The following is a 12978-nucleotide window of genomic DNA, read 5'->3' on the forward strand; positions in this document are numbered from 1 at the left end:
ATGGAAATACAACAATCCATACACAAGTTATACAACTTTTCCGACACAAAACTAGCAGTTCTTTAAGCAGCAGAAACAAATAAAATAAATAAAAACAAAAACAGAATCCGTCACACACAAGCCAAGGACTCCATATATCGATAATTACTACGCTGACCAACACCGGCTTGAGGTGTTAAGTCGAAAGATTTGAAGGTGTTACTCTTAACATTGTAAGAGAAGACTTTTCCAGGAGCATGCAGCAACAGAGATGAACTTTCCTCTTCATTTTCCCCTTTAGCAAGAAAGAGAACACAAAACACCTTAAAGCGTGGGTAAGCGGTGCATAAAAGATCAAGATCCACATTGTACTTGACAAACCACCCAGAGTAGTCTCTTCCCATCTCCAACACTTCAAATTTAGTAAAACAAGGCGAATAAATATCAATAAGATGCAAATGGCTGTCACTAGACTCCTTAAAGTATCTATACTCCCTAGTTTCCCAGTTCTCCTCACAACGAGGAAGACCATCAACCAATCCAACACGCTCTTCATCTAAGTGATAATATGCCATCTCACAAATCCGGCCAACCCAGTGAACTGCACCGTTGCAGTATACCCCATCTTGGTAGGAAATTTGACCTTGAGTTTCAAAAGAAGAATTGACAAGACTCCAACTTTTAGTCTCAGAAGAATATATCTCTATGTTATGGTAACTGCACCAGCCGCATGGAGTTGGTTCATCACGGAACCAAAGGAAGACCACCTTGTAATGAGGTGATTTGGAAGGGTCAAAAGCCAAAGCACAGCCGAAGATTCGGGGTTCAGTAGTAGTGGCGGCGGCAGCAGCTGGAGGAACAAGTTTGGTGAACTGGTTGGTTGTGGGATTGAGAACATAATGATAAAGAGGTGTAATAACTCGCCGCACGTCCGACCTGTGGATAACAGAGTTCAGTACAATTTCAGGATGGCACAAGAAGAGGCCGTTGCAGGACTGGATAATCTTGATGTTGTCATGACATACGTTCGCAATGAATTTCAGAGGGTTGCAGCTGGGTGAACCAGACCCTGTACTAGTAGTGCGATCATGATCCAAATCAAGAGGGATAAAGCTAATGTATCTGGTGAGATTGCAAAAGACCGCGGAAGCGGAAGGGTTCGGGTTCCGAAGGGTGTGAAGGTGACAGAACTTGGGGTCAGAGATAAAAGAGAGCCAATTCTTGGAGACACATTTGAAGCGGAGCAGAATTTGAGCTGGAACACGGACAAGGATTTCCGAAAAGATATCATCATAGTCCCATATGGTTTCTGGTAAGCTGCTGCTGCTGCAGCGTTTTAGTCTCTTCATCATATTGATTTCTATCTCAAAGGATCTAATTTCGCTTTATAAGACCTGGACTCTCCTAAGTAAAAAAGGACAGAAATCCCAGCCCAAACAGAAGACAAAAACCAACTCAAATTGAAGGACACACATAAGTTGAAAAGAAAAGAAAAAAAAAAAGGACAAACTTAACTTAAATTCAAGGATACTTGTGGATACGTTAAAAAGGGAGGACATTGAATCAATAGAAGACCATAAGTTAACATGCTGGGTTTTCTAAATGGGAGATACATAAGTTGAAGATTAAGGACGACTCAATAAGCTGGCAAATTCACGGATAAGAATCTCGGACTCAATCTAGCAGGAACCAATAGAAGGACAAAGGTTAATTTCCGGGGTTTTCTAATTGGAGAGATATACAGATCTGAGACCCGACACCACCGAATCCTCAATCAATCTTCACTCGACCCTTGTGTAAAAACAACCCAAGTCAGGCAAACAGTAAAAATCGAAAATCAATCAATTCAATGGAAATGATTATCTATCTGACCCCAATAAGTTTAAATACGAGCGAAGCACTAAATTACTTACAGAAAAGAATGGTTTTTCTGGTTCTTGGTATGGATGATGCTCTGGTTTGTCTGAGGGTTCAGTTCTCGCGGCCGCCCAGATGGGAGAGTTGCAGGTCTAACAACACGAAGAAGAAAAGATTTTGTCGGGGAAACAGACATGTAGTTAAATGCTTTGTCAGGTGGGTTTTTCTACCAAAAGCCCAAACCAATGTATTCAATGTCACAAGCCCAAACCAAACAAACAATCCGTTTCAGATGAGAACACAAGGCAGGTATAGTAGAATGAGAGCATCTTGACTCTTTATTTTGGTTCCTTTATAAAATGGCTGTATATTAAGTGCACGTTTGTTAGACAGGAGTATTCTGGACCTCCTCATTTCTTAATATTGTCCTGAACTTGTGAGAGTAGGCTTAAGATGCACTAATTTTGTGCAATGTTTGGTGGGATAAAGGACTAAACCTCTTGTGCTAAATAGTTAATGTTGTTTTATTCTGGAGAAAGGAGGAAGGGAACCAGACAACCGGTGAATATGTATGGCAAACTTCCATATATAAATCATCTTCATGAAAAAAAATTGATCACTCCCTCCAACGAAGGACACAGCAAACCTCACAGGACCTCAATCAGCAAATTTTTGTGCTTGGAAACCTCTTCGTCCTTGAGAAATCTTCTCATACATATTATGCAAAATCTTAGTTTCATTCAGTTTCATCATGTTCATCATTTGCATGCAATACCCAGACCTGCATCGACCAAATTCAGCAAATTTCTACTCGTTCATCAATTACCAACAATACCCAGACTTTGGATGAATCAAATCCAACAGATTCTTCTGAACCCAATTCAATATTGGTTGAATTCAACAACGCCATCTATCTGCTAGATTAGATACACGCCAATACCCAAACAACAGAGACCTAAGCTAAGTTCAACAAGGGGTGTAATCTTGAGATGGATGAGCGAGATGAGATTGGAAGAAGAATGTTAGAGCTGAGACTCAACTAGAGGCAGAGAGAGTGTGAGAGAAATGAGGTGTTATCTTGGGACACCAAAGCTGAGTACTCAGACTAACACTACTTAAGGAGGTTGAAAAGAGAAAACGGTGTTACCTAGTACCATTAAGTTTTGTACCGCATCACACCAAACGTGGGACAAACATATTAGCACCTCTTATATAAGGCAGTACCAGTTAACCTGTCAAACAAACGTGCACTTAAGATTCTTAGCTAGGTGATCCAGGCCTAAGTGCAGGGAATGCTAGAATAGTCAGCAAGAAAGCTCCGGTGATGATTCCTACCACCTGTAAATAGAGTTGGTCTTAAGTTCCAATCTTCCTTTGGGATGACCCAAACAACTGAGTTAAAAAGAACAAAACTTATATGCTTAATTACCTTTTAATCCTGACTGATACTTTTGTAGAAAAGACTGCCAATCTTCATTAGGCCCCTCCCTTTTCCCTATGTTCTTGTTTCCATGCTAAATACTTGATTTTTAGATACCCTTTTGCCTCAAGTTGCTAGCCAAACGAAACAGTTCACAACTTTATATGCAGATAGATTAGTACACAACAGAATTCACAGAATTCATGAAGGTGTAGAATACATAGATAGATATAGCACCACTGTATAACTAGTAAATTAATAAGAGGAACATAAAACTAAATCAGTCCAACCCTCAAAAGCATATAATTTGATCAGTTTGATCAGCTACCCCCTTCCACGATTTGGGATATCTCTTTGGAAGTTTGAAGGGTTCTCCAATGTTCGTCTTTGTTGATCAAAATGAACCATACAGCATGACATTCTACGTTTCTTATATCCAAGTGGAAGTTTGTACTCCTACAAAATGGCAAATAATTCTCTTTAAGTAGGAAAACTATGCAAAACCAGAGAGAATTTGCATCTCTATGTCAGTTCCTACATCTTACGGTACATGTTGGCTCATCTCATCAGTGAGCAAATAACTAACTATATGCAAGACTACTGTATATAAACATCATTCGTCCAACCAGGACTAGGTAGGGGAAAAAGAAAACTAGCTTTACAGTTTATATAAGAAATGGAAAGATACTGAAAATCCATACTCTTATTAGAATGACATTAATTGTCAAATACAGGCACAACTTATACAAGCTTTTCGGATACCAAACTGATAGTTGTTGAGGTAGCAAAAAACCAGTAGAAAGAACAAAAATAAAAAACCGTCACACACAAGCCAAGGTCTCCATGTATCGATGATTAGACTGGCCAACCCGGAGAGAAGAAGTATCATCAACACCGGCCTGGGGTGTTAAGTCAATCGATTTGAAGGTGTGACTCTTAAGATTGTAAGATAAGACTTTTCCACAATCATGCAGCAACAGAGATGAACCTTCCTCTTCATTTTGACCTTTAGCAAGAAAGAGAACAACAAATGCCTGAATCCATGGGTAAGCAGTGAATAAAGGATCAAGATCCACAGTGTACTTGACAAACCACCCAGAGTAGTCTCTTCCCATCTCCAACACTTCAAATTTAGTAGAACAAGGCCAATAAATATCAATGAGATGCAAATGGCCGTCACTAGACTCCTTAAAATATCTATGTTCCCTAGTTTCCCAGTTCTTCTCCTCAGAATAAGGAAAACCATCAACAAATCCAACACGATCTTCTTCTATGTGGTAGTATGCCATCTCAGAATCATCGCCCACCCAATGAACTGTGCTGTTGCAGTATACCCCACCTTTGTAGGAAATTTGACCTTGAGTCTCAAAAGAAGAATTGAGAAGCCTCCAACTTTTAGTCTCAGATGAATATATCTCTATGTGATGGTAGCTGCACCAGCCTGTAGAACTTGAGTCATCAACGTTCCAAAGGAAGACCACCTTGTAATGAGGCGATTTGGAAGGGTCAAAAGCCAAAGCATAGCCGAAGATTCGGGGTCGAGTGGTAGTGGCGGCGGCAGCAGCTGGAGGAATAAGTTTGGAGAACTGGTTGGTTGTGGGATTGAGAACATAATGATAAAGAGGTCTAGTAGCTCGTAGCACATCGGAATCGTGAATAATAGAGTTCAGTACAATTTCAGGATAACACAAGAAGAGGCCGTTGCAGGACTGGATAATCTTGATGTTGTCATGACATAGGTTGGCAATGAATTTCAGAGGGTTGCAGCTGGGTGAACCAGACCCTGTACTAGTAGTTCGATAATGATCGAAATCAAGAGGGATAAAACCAATGGATCTGGATAGGTTGCAAAAGACGGCAGAGGCAGAAGGGTTCGGGTTACGAAGGGTGTGACGGTGACAGAACTTGGGGTCAGAGATAAAAGAGAGCCAATGCTTGGAGACGCATTTGAAGCGGAGCAGAATTCGAGCTGGAACACGAACAAGGATTTCCGAAAAGATATCTTCATAGTCCCATATGGTTTCTGGTAACCTGCTGCTGCTGCAGCATCTAAGTCTCTTCACCATTCAAATTTGTTTTTGGTTCCTAGAGGGGGAGGCTTTATATACCTAACCTACACTCTCCTAATTACAAAGGACAGCAATCCCGACTCAACTAGAAAACACAAACCGAATTGAATATTTGGACTACCAAAAGTCCAACCCATTTTATTCAATGAAAGAAGCCCAACCCAAAAAGCCTCTATTGTAACCGCAAAACGTTGCGTTTCAGTCGAGTCCTGGATCATCTCTCTCTCTCTCTCTCTCTCTCTCGCAGTATCAGTTTCAGCAAGAAAAAGGCGCATGGCGATGGAATTAGAATTAGGGTTTCCGTACTGGAAAGCCCTCCGTCGGAAGTTTGGTCCTGAATCTCCGTTCTTCTCCTCCGGCAACATCGAAAGGGAGTTGCTCGTCAAACAGGTTCTTTCTTCTCTTTCATTTCTCACTTTCAAATTTCAAATATTTCGTCTTGCAATTTGTGTTTGAATTTTCAATAAAATTACTGTAATCTTCTGTAGCTTGCGCTGGATTTGACTGAAGATGAGAAGCGAGAGCTTCGGAGTTTCGTGGATGTGGAAGGCAGGTATTCATGAGTAGCATTAGAGTTTTGTTACTGTGATGAATTTGTGGAGTTTAATTAGGAAATATGGAAAGATGAAAGCTTTAGGGGGATTGATTTGATGTGTTACGGTGCAGGGGTGTTTTCTGTCCCATTGTTGGTTGTGGAGCGAGATTGATTTGCTTGGAGGACTTTGAAGATCATTACAATGCTCGTCACTCTGCATCTTGCTCTGTGTGCTCTAGAGTCTATCCGACGTCCCGCCTGCTCGGCATTCATGTTTCTGAAGCACACAGTTCTTTCTTTCAGGCCAAAGTCGCGCGTGGTGATCCCATGGTATATTCGGTTTATAGTGTTCTATGTTGATATTGTCTGAGGAATGAAGATGCGATATGTTTCTGTTTACCCCAATAGATTGTCATGTGTTTCTGTCTCTACTAGCTGTGTGACAGTTCCCTCTTTCATTACCAATTTAAATTGTTGGGAGCTCAAACATGAATTAGAATTCATTCCAAGCTTTTCTGTTGGGATCCTATTTGAATCTTCGACTTAACATTGTTATTCTTCAAATTTCTAATCAGACAAGTATATAGAGGTGATACTAGCGTGAAGAGGGCTAATACTATATGCTAGATGATAACTTACATATCAATACATGTGCTTTCCAGTCTTTATATCTTACATCTTGTTATCGAACCTCCTTACTGGTTTAAGTCATTTGAATTGGTTTCATTGTCTGTCTGTAACAGTATGAATGCCTCGTAGAAGGCTGTGATTTGAAATTGAAGAGCTATAAAAGCAGGCAACAGCATCTGGTGGATAAGCATAAATTCCCCACTTCATTTGAGTTTTACAAGAAGGCTCCTCCTTCCAAAAAGCGCAGGCAGAAGAATCAAAGAAAGCAAGCTTTTGTTAAGAAGGCAGATGCATCTGATATGGAAGTGGAAAATGAAGTCATTGATGACACTAATCATTCGAGAAAACAGAAGAAGAATCAACGGAAGCAAGCAAATCTTAAGAAACCTGATGCTTCTAATATGGATGTTGGAAATGAAGATATCGATAATCTTGCTTCTGCTGTCTCCAAGTTAAGCACTTCAGACTCCAGCCCCTCATCCATCAGCTTTGGTCGTCGACCCACTCGTGGCCTGACGTTTGTTCCTAGAGCTGTTCAACGGGAGAAAAAACCAGACTCCACATAGGTTAAAACAAAGAGATCGCGACCTCACTACCCAATTCAAGTGGGAATTGCTTAAATTATTTGTCTTCCACCAGAGCAAGTACATAATGGCTTCTCAAAATGTACTTGGAAATTATTGTAGGGATTCATCTTGGAAGATTTTGAATGCTGACGCGGAGGATTAGTTGTTTACTTGATGAGTGTCTGGTTTCAAAGAATGTGTTAGGCACACTAATGTGGTGGTTATTGTTGTAATCTTGACGACTTAAGCAAGGTGCTTCATGTATTACCTTCGATACTTTGATGGCATTTACATTTTGGCATCTGTCTTGTAACCAAAACAGCACCGGCAAACAGTGCTCGTTTAAAACACATCAGCAACACGACATGTCGTCTAATATGAATTACTGTCAGCATAAAATCCCCTGTTTTCTCTATGCTCAGCTCATTCTTCTCATTCCTTGTTGTTGTTCACCCGCAAGGCCTTGAATTCCAAAATTCCTTAAGAAATGGACGCCATAGATTCAGTGTTTGAGCTTGAGAGAATTCTCCAAGGACAGCGTTCGCTTGGTCAAACGCTGCCACAAACCCGACCGGAAAGGTAATCAATACTCCATTTCAAATCCAAATCGGATCAGTTTCTCTTGGCACATTGATGCGATGTGTAAATCCCAATCCATGTGATAGTTTTGTATGAGAAAACTAGATTGATACGGTGCGTTTTGCATGCAACAGAGTTCACAAAGGTGGCGATCCGTACGGCCATCGGGTTCGTGGTGATGGGATTCGTTGGCTTCTTTGTGAAGCTCATCTTCATCCCCATCAATAACATCATCGTCGGAGCTGCCTAGGTAAGATCCTCTCACCAATCTGCATGCATGATCAAACAATTATGAGTAACTTGTGTGTGACTGATTATATGAGTTTCATATAGATCCATCTGTACAGTACCTTAATGTGTTGAAGAATCATTAATAGATGTGAGTATAAGAAAACTAGGTGAATTCCTGTCTTCCTGATTCTGCAATGATTGTGGTCGTGCAGGTCATTTGGCACTTGTAAGAAAGATGGAGCTATCAAGAATCACTAGATAGGGAACAGATCTACCAGACTACCAAGTGCGTTGTGATGCTTAAAAGTTTACCAATTGTTAGTCTTCTAAGAAAGATTCTAGTCTCGAAGCTTGTTCTTTTGTAATTCAGAGATGTTTAAGTTCAGCAATCTATTACTTATTTTCTCACACTAACCAAATCATTGAAAAGCTTAGAGATAATTTGCAAGGTCACAAGCACATTCTGGTGAGATTTAGTCATGTACAATGAATTACAGGCCTTCGATGAACTCGTTACTGTAAAATCTAGTGATGAATGACAGTAATATGAAATCAAATTTCCAAGAATGTCAAAGCATCACAGTTTGTACTCATGAATATGTAACCAAGTAAAGCCCGCTGTAGAACATTGCAGTAATGAGTTTTAGTCTTCCATATACGTGAGAAGTACATCAGAGAGGGATTAAAATCTGCATACTTGATACAACACTCTGAGACTTCTCAGTGGTTTGAATACAAAATTATACAAAAAGGAGAAGAAACATGCTGCATTTGATGGCACTTCATATAGGAGATGTGCAACAATCAACAAAGAGCATTGTTCTCTGCACCATTATCTGCAGATGCAAGAACCAGTTGTGGTTTGTTCTGAAGGATATAGGCTTCCTTTCTTGCTTTCTTTTTCTCGCGTTGTAGCTTGAAGTTCTCCCTCTTCCTAACCCTGTAGCTGTTGGGGTTTTCAGGCTGTATCTCCCGAGGGTAAACACTCACCTGTCAATTATTCAAGTAAGCGAAGTTTCATTTAGTAATAGTGTACAGTCTTTCAAACACTGTTAAGTTCAGGAGCTCCAAATCAAACCTTCTTCCTGTCTGGTCCGAACTTCTCAAACTTAACCAAGCCATCTATCAAGGAGAAGATGGTATGGTCCTTGCCGAGCCCTACATTCTTCCCCGCATGGAACTGAAAACAATGCGAAACAACAAAAGAAACCACATCTTTCAGAAACCGGATACTATTCACCAAATAGAGCATTGGAACATTCAGATTACTGCCCAAAAATACAGCCCTTGAATGCCTTAACTGACATCCAAGTCAAAACACTGACAAAACATGTCTCTTTACAACCAAATAGCTTCATCAAAACACACTGCCTAGAATCATACTTTCAATTCATGGTTAACATGGAAAACCATACGTCATTATCTTCAAATGTTATACCCAAATGCTTAATCTTCTCGTAGTAATCACAAGGCAGCCATTTCGATTCACTACATCTAAACAGTTCTAGTGACACTTTCTTCTGACCAAATCAAAAGGCGCATTTGGTATAGCAAATTCAGTACAAATTTAAGTGCTCAAACAACACCAAAGTCCCAACCTTTCTTCAATAGTATTCAACAGCAGTAAAAAGCAAGGACATTTCGGGAACAATTTACCTTGGTGCCACGCTGACGTATGATGATAGCGCCGGGCTTGGCCACCTGGTCGCCGTAAATCTTAACGCCGAGCCTTTGGCCTTTGGAATCGCGACCGTTCTTGGTACTCCCAGCTCCTTTCTTGTGAGCGTTTTGAATCGTCAACGGCAATCTCCGTTGGGTTGTAGACAATGACAGCTTTGGACCCAACTGTAGGGAACCCAAGTCACCTCTGAAGAAAGAGGAGGACGAAGAAGAGGAGGTTGAGAAGCTTGAGCTCAGAGCCATCCCTCTGAATGCTCCGACTAGGTTGAAACTCATAGACGCGACCGCCATTTTGAGAGGGATTAGTTTTTCATAAAATCAAAAAGGGTGTGAAATTCTGGGAAATTTGGAGGAGGAAGAAGAAGAGGAGGAGGAGGAGATAATGGTGAATAAAACCTTATCTTGGAGACTCAGGATTAATCAGAGCCGTCCACGTCCGCATATGACAGTTTGCTGTTAAAATTATGATTTTCAATAGATTATTTTTATTTTATGGCAATCAAAAATTCAAAACTGAAAACTTATACACAGTGAGCCACTCTAATTCCATTAACCACCGATATGTATGGTAATCTATCAAAAATGTTAGGAAGGGTGAAGAAGCACACAATAATGGTAAAATTCAAAGGTTAAAAAAAAAAATGAAATTTCTCAAAAATTTGTGTGTTATAAGAATGAGTTTTGGCTCAAATCAGATGAAACTTGAGGTGAGAGGTAATACGTGTTCCACACAATAGCATAGACTAATTAGTGGTGCACCTTCTAGGGAGTTGTAGATCTGACCTAAAGGGCAAAGAAAAAATTTAATTTTGTCTGGTCGGCCTTGTACAGTGAGTGGTAGTACAGAGGCCGAAATAAGCGAGCATGATATATTTAGTGAGTAGTTCTATCATACATTCCATTGTGAGCATTCTTTACTACTTTTTGTCTATCTGTACATGGTAGATGAATGGCGTGTAATGGCTACTCTTCCTATTCGTCCATGAGACTTCCTGACTCATGGAGACACATGCCACCCCGTTTAGGTCTCCCCAAAGGTCCCAAGAAAGACTCGCTTAGTGCCCCATAAGGCCAGCACCGAGGGTGGTGGAGAGTCTGACACCAAGTATCCCTTTATATAACATATTAGACAAATTCTCATTTGGCAGGAGTAAACATAAAAAAGCCAAGAAAGATCAACGCCCATAATTAATTCATGCAACCTCATAAAAATATACCGTCAAGTGCGTTAAAATCCTTTCGACATTGCAGACAATTTTCGTGTTCAGACTTTTCCCAAATTCCAAACCGAAGTACCTCGAACTAAAAGTTTTACTTAAATACGACATTGCCACCTCATGCTTGCCATGAACATGTTCCTCTTATGCATCACCTCCATAGAGTGTCACAATGACATCACTTTTTGTGGTGAGTGGTGACACTGAGAATAGATCATTAAGGATATTTGTAGTTAAAAAGATAAATGTTGGCTAAACAAAGTAGTTAATGCATTGAAATAGCTCGGTTCAGTAGATATGAGCCAAAAACCAAGCGCCAGGCATGACAAAGCAACTTTCCTATTTCAAACGAAGAAAAGTAGCATGCATATATTATCAAATGTCCGGTTCAAGGGACACCATATTTAACACAAATTTTTACACTGTTTTTAAGCCATTAGATTTAAAAACGTTCGATGATCAGGATTTAAAGTTTGAATGACGTGGAAATTGACATGGCATCACATTTCTAATAGATAATTATAATTATATTAAGCATTATAAGAAAAAAAAAAATCTTTCAAGAAACATTGTAGCATTGGATCAAAAGAAAGATTAAAAAAGAAGAGGAAAACAGAACAAAGATGGAGACGGCCAAAAATACACATTTGACGATCCGAACCGGAGTAACTTCGATAAAAATTAAGGGTTGGTGATTGAAGCCAATCAATATGAATGGATGTTGCCAGTCAGATCTGGAGTTCTATGGTTGTTGTCCCCTCTCTCTCTCTCTCAAGGTTTAGAAACTTCTATAATGGAATTATACGGAGGTTTCCTGAATTCAGTTTCAAAATCAAAAATGAAAAACAATACGATGAGTATAGGTCGTTAGTGACAAAGTAACGTATGAGCTGTTTGTAATTTGATTAGGTATTATTCGATGTGAATATGTGATAACCAGATTTCAACTCTATATGTCTTGTTTCTCCTTTCTATAATATAGATGCTGGAAAATAGCATTACAAAATACAAATATTAAATTGGCCACGCTTAGCTACTGATCTGTATTCGAAAGCAACTGGTAAGCTTTGGTAAGCTTTGCACATCAATAATTAACAAAGCAAATTGTAGATGACTATAGATGAGATTAATATAATGCATCAACGCTTAATTTTATTAAACTGTCTCTGCCTCTTTATTGGACCAAGTCCTAACCTGCATATATAAACAATATAAATTACTCCAGCTAGCGTCAAGTTGTATATTTTTGCATTTAAGCCGACATCAATAGTACGTAGTAACCAGCTACTAGGGATCGCATGACGAAAAATAAAATGTACACATGCAATAACAATAATCATGAAGTATAATTCCAAATTTCACTAATGAAATATGTAAACGATCACTAGTAACAACTACAGGTTTAAATGTCGTTATTGAAGTTTAAATCACAATCTATTCTTAATGACAAGAGAAATGAAGCGTTGTAACATGAGCCGTCTATTATACACCTAGAAAGTCTTTAAGAACACCATATTGAACTCAATCAAAAAAGAATGATCATTACCGATTCAACTTAGGATACGATGTACTGATTATAAATTTGAGTCAATGATACAGACAAAATTGCTTAATCGACTCATCGGCTAAAGTATCAAAGCTCAACAAATTAAGCGGGTGATGAAAACTTTGATGGAATCTCCCACTCAACAATCTTATAGATCTTTAGAAATGAGGATAGTCTGGTTATCAGTACTCATTGCTTAATACACTAACTTTTTCTACTTCGAATTAAAAAAAAAACTTAACATTGTGTTTGGATAAAATAATTTCAATTTCCATAGAATTTTCAAAATTATAGGAATTACAATTCCATGAATTTAAATTTTATCAATTAAGAATTTCATTGTTTAGATTTCATAAGGTATAGTTTTAAAATGACAAGATTTTATATTCAAACTAGGGCTGCCACTCGGTCGGTTTGAATCGGTAATGGGCGTTACCAACTTTAAAACCAAAGTTTCGGTAATGAAATATGACTTTCAATTACCAAACCAAAAACTTCGGTATGAGATAAATCTTACCAACTTCAGATGTCGGTTTTTCGGTATTACCAAACTTCACAACAAATATATTTTCAAAATATAACAAAACAATACAAAACTATAAAATTTAAATATCACTTGAGTTTCTAGAGTCTGATAATACATATACAAAAGATAGTCATTTCAGTACA

General features: G+C 39.0%; 5 protein-coding genes across 5 annotated transcripts; 2 read left to right on the forward strand and 3 right to left on the reverse strand.

The window, feature by feature from the left end:
* Nucleotides 1-110: 110 nt before the first annotated feature.
* LOC101312568 (F-box protein At5g07610-like) lies at nt 111-1331 on the reverse strand. The gene has a single exon (XM_004305851.1). It carries the CDS (start codon nt 1329-1331, stop codon nt 111-113), a length of 1221 nt encoding a protein of 406 aa, XP_004305899.1.
* A 2746-nt stretch (nt 1332-4077) lies between these two features.
* LOC101312858 (F-box protein At5g07610-like) lies at nt 4078-5322 on the reverse strand. Its single transcript, XM_004305852.1, has one exon. It carries the CDS (start codon nt 5320-5322, stop codon nt 4078-4080), a length of 1245 nt encoding a protein of 414 aa, XP_004305900.1.
* A 224-nt stretch (nt 5323-5546) lies between these two features.
* On the forward strand, nt 5547-7534 carry LOC101312073 (zinc finger protein 511-like). Its single transcript, XM_004303915.1, has 4 exons — nt 5547-5715; nt 5814-5878; nt 5992-6190; nt 6604-7534. Exons 1-4 carry the CDS (start codon nt 5599-5601, stop codon nt 7054-7056), a joined length of 834 nt encoding a protein of 277 aa, XP_004303963.1. The 5' UTR covers nt 5547-5598; the 3' UTR covers nt 7057-7534.
* A 9-nt stretch (nt 7535-7543) lies between these two features.
* LOC101312366 (protein transport protein Sec61 subunit gamma-1-like) lies at nt 7544-7885 on the forward strand. Its single transcript, XM_004303916.1, is given in 3 exon segments — nt 7544-7569; nt 7571-7635; nt 7770-7885. Coding segments are annotated over 3 exon segments (207 nt in total).
* A 517-nt stretch (nt 7886-8402) lies between these two features.
* Nucleotides 8403-9919, reverse strand: LOC101312654 (50S ribosomal protein L27, chloroplastic-like). Its single transcript, XM_004303917.1, has 3 exons — nt 9523-9919; nt 8945-9046; nt 8403-8856 (listed from the first exon to the last, which is right to left on the reverse strand). Exons 1-3 carry the CDS (start codon nt 9835-9837, stop codon nt 8671-8673), a joined length of 603 nt encoding a protein of 200 aa, XP_004303965.1. The 5' UTR covers nt 9838-9919; the 3' UTR covers nt 8403-8670.
* Between the last annotated feature and the right edge of the window lie 3059 nt (nt 9920-12978).

Source organism: Fragaria vesca, linkage group LG6, assembly GCF_000184155.1.
Source record: "Fragaria vesca subsp. vesca linkage group LG6, FraVesHawaii_1.0, whole genome shotgun sequence".
NCBI classification, from domain to species: domain Eukaryota; kingdom Viridiplantae; phylum Streptophyta; class Magnoliopsida; order Rosales; family Rosaceae; genus Fragaria; species Fragaria vesca.